Source organism: Aptenodytes forsteri, unplaced genomic scaffold (genome assembly GCF_000699145.1).
Source record: "Aptenodytes forsteri isolate BGI_AS27 unplaced genomic scaffold, ASM69914v1 Scaffold213, whole genome shotgun sequence".
Classification (NCBI taxonomy): domain Eukaryota; kingdom Metazoa; phylum Chordata; class Aves; order Sphenisciformes; family Spheniscidae; genus Aptenodytes; species Aptenodytes forsteri.
In genome coordinates this window covers 119,606-121,521 of record NW_008795522.1, presented here as the reverse complement: position 1 = coordinate 121,521, position 1,916 = coordinate 119,606, and the positions used below count along the sequence as shown (strand labels likewise).

Genomic DNA, 1,916 nt, shown 5'->3' with positions numbered 1-1,916 from the left:
GCTGGGAAGTGCTGGGGGGGCTGGGGACAGGACAGGGACACGGCGGGGTCGTGTCCCACCTGCTCGTGGATGTAGCCGGGGCTCCTCTCCTGGCACTGCTCCCAGCCCAGCAGCTCGCCCGCCTGCAGGAGCCCGTCCCGGGCGCAGCACGCCCGCGGCCAGGGCGTCCCCGGGTGCAGCTCCTGGAAGCGGGAGCCATTCCCAAAGTCTTCGGGTCCTAAAACGCCACAACACGAGAACTGAAACAGAAGGGAAACGCCATCAACACGCTGTCAAAATGGGGAGGGGACGTCACTTGGGGAGGTGACAGAGGGAGGGGGAACAGCCCAGCATGGCGCGCGGTGTCTGTCTGGGGTCCACGAGCCCCTCGCCTGCATTCGGGATCACCCTCGGCAGGTCCTGCGGGTGCTCCACACCCCCCCACAGCCCACCAGGAGCCTCCCGGCTGCTCACCGTGACCATGAGGGTGTTCCAGGCGGTGGAGAAGACCTCGGCACCCTCGTCCCCGCGGTAGTTCCTCCGCAGCTCGGACAGGAAGAGCTCCGGCTGGATCTGCGCGGTCGGTGCCTCCGTGAGCACTGGGGGACCGGTACCAGGGACGGGGCCATGGGGGCTGCACACCCACCCCTGCCCAGCACCACGCTGGCCAGGGCGCCAGCTCTCTTCGAGGGGACATGGGGACCCACCCATGGGACCCACCCACCCCGGTTCGGGCTTGCGTCAGGGTGCTGGTGATGAAGGTGAGGGTGAGAAAGGACGTCCCCGCACCAGTCCCAGTCCCCCGGGGGACTTGGGGCCACGACCCACGGCATGACGCAGGGAGGAGAGGGGCTGGCCACGCCGCGCACGGCGTCAGGGCGTGGGGACAGTACCTGTTTCCAGTGCACCAGGAAGAGAGCAGCCCCAACGAGCTGCGTGACGAAGATGAGGCTCACGAGGATGAAGAACTGGAAGGCAGCGGGATGAAGGAGTCAGAGACCAGCCCAACCCCGTGGGCAGCTCGCTCCGGCTATTCCTCCCCTCCTCTGCCGCCAGCCCTGCCCGTGCCCTGTGCCCCTGAGACCAGGGGGACACAGGGGACGAGTGCGCAGCTCCTGGGGACAGATGCCACGTCTCCGAGCACCGTGGCTGCAAGGAGGAGGGATAAAAACAAGCACCAGCTGCCAGGGTCTGGGGGTGCCAAAGAAATCGGGGTGTCGGTGCTCAGAAAGGGGTTTCGAACCCTCACCATTGAGGGGAAAAGCTCGGAAATGCCGTGTGGGACAAGGCAGCGGCTTCAGAGAGAAGTGACCCCACTCAGTGGCTTTATAAAATCCTCTGGGCTCTAAATTCAAAGACTCACTGGACTGGGATGTGCGCTGAGGGCTGACGGGGCCGGGACGGGGAACACCGGGCTTCTGGCTCCTCCGAGGACGCCCTGCATCCCCCAACACCTTCCGTCCCCCGGCTCCCCACATCCCGCGAGCTCCTGCAGCCCGCAGCCCCCTGCCCGCCCGGCTCCCCGCATCCCGTGCCTTGCCTTCCCACCCGTCTCCCCTCACTCACCACCAGCAGCAGCGGCCGGCTCCGGCGCAGGGTCCCGCAGCACCCCAGGAAGCCCAGCAGCGAGAAGGGCGATGCCCACAGCCAGCAGCAGGTAAGCGCCCGCGCTCAACACGGGCTTGGCAGCCACGATGTCCTGGAAACCAGCCGGGTCCACGGCCACCCAGACCCCCACGCCCACCAGGCACGTCCCCGCGGCCTGTGGGACACGCTGCGGTTATGGGGCGCAGGGACCGGTCCCAGGCACCCCATGGGGACTGGGGATGCTCCAACCTCTGCTGGGGTCCCCTCCCTTGGAGTGGTGTCACCCACCCCCTGAGCTGGCCGGAGATATCACACCCCCGGGGACGGGTCCCCTCCATCCCTCCACCCCA

At 67.6% G+C, this 1,916-nt stretch overlaps 2 protein-coding genes across 2 annotated transcripts in view; one reads left to right on the top strand and one right to left on the bottom strand.

The window, feature by feature from the left end:
* LOC109279528 (tetraspanin-18-like) overlaps positions 1 to 1,423 on the bottom strand; it is a 2,276-nt gene extending 853 nt beyond the window's left edge. The window contains exons 1-4 of the mRNA XM_019472723.1: positions 1,343 to 1,423; positions 873 to 947; positions 454 to 552; positions 60 to 239 (exon numbers count right to left, since the gene is read on the bottom strand). Coding sequence (XP_019328268.1) covers positions 60 to 239; positions 454 to 552; positions 873 to 947; positions 1,343 to 1,423 — 435 coding nt within the window. The remainder of the gene's footprint in view (positions 1 to 59; positions 240 to 453; positions 553 to 872; positions 948 to 1,342) is intronic.
* Positions 1,424 to 1,673: 250 nt separating this feature from the next.
* The window catches only part of ADIPOR1 (adiponectin receptor 1), an 8,624-nt gene continuing 8,381 nt past the window's right edge, over positions 1,674 to 1,916 (top strand). Inside the window, 1 exon segment of the mRNA XM_009281903.2 lies at positions 1,674 to 1,743. Coding sequence (XP_009280178.1) covers positions 1,674 to 1,743 — 70 coding nt within the window.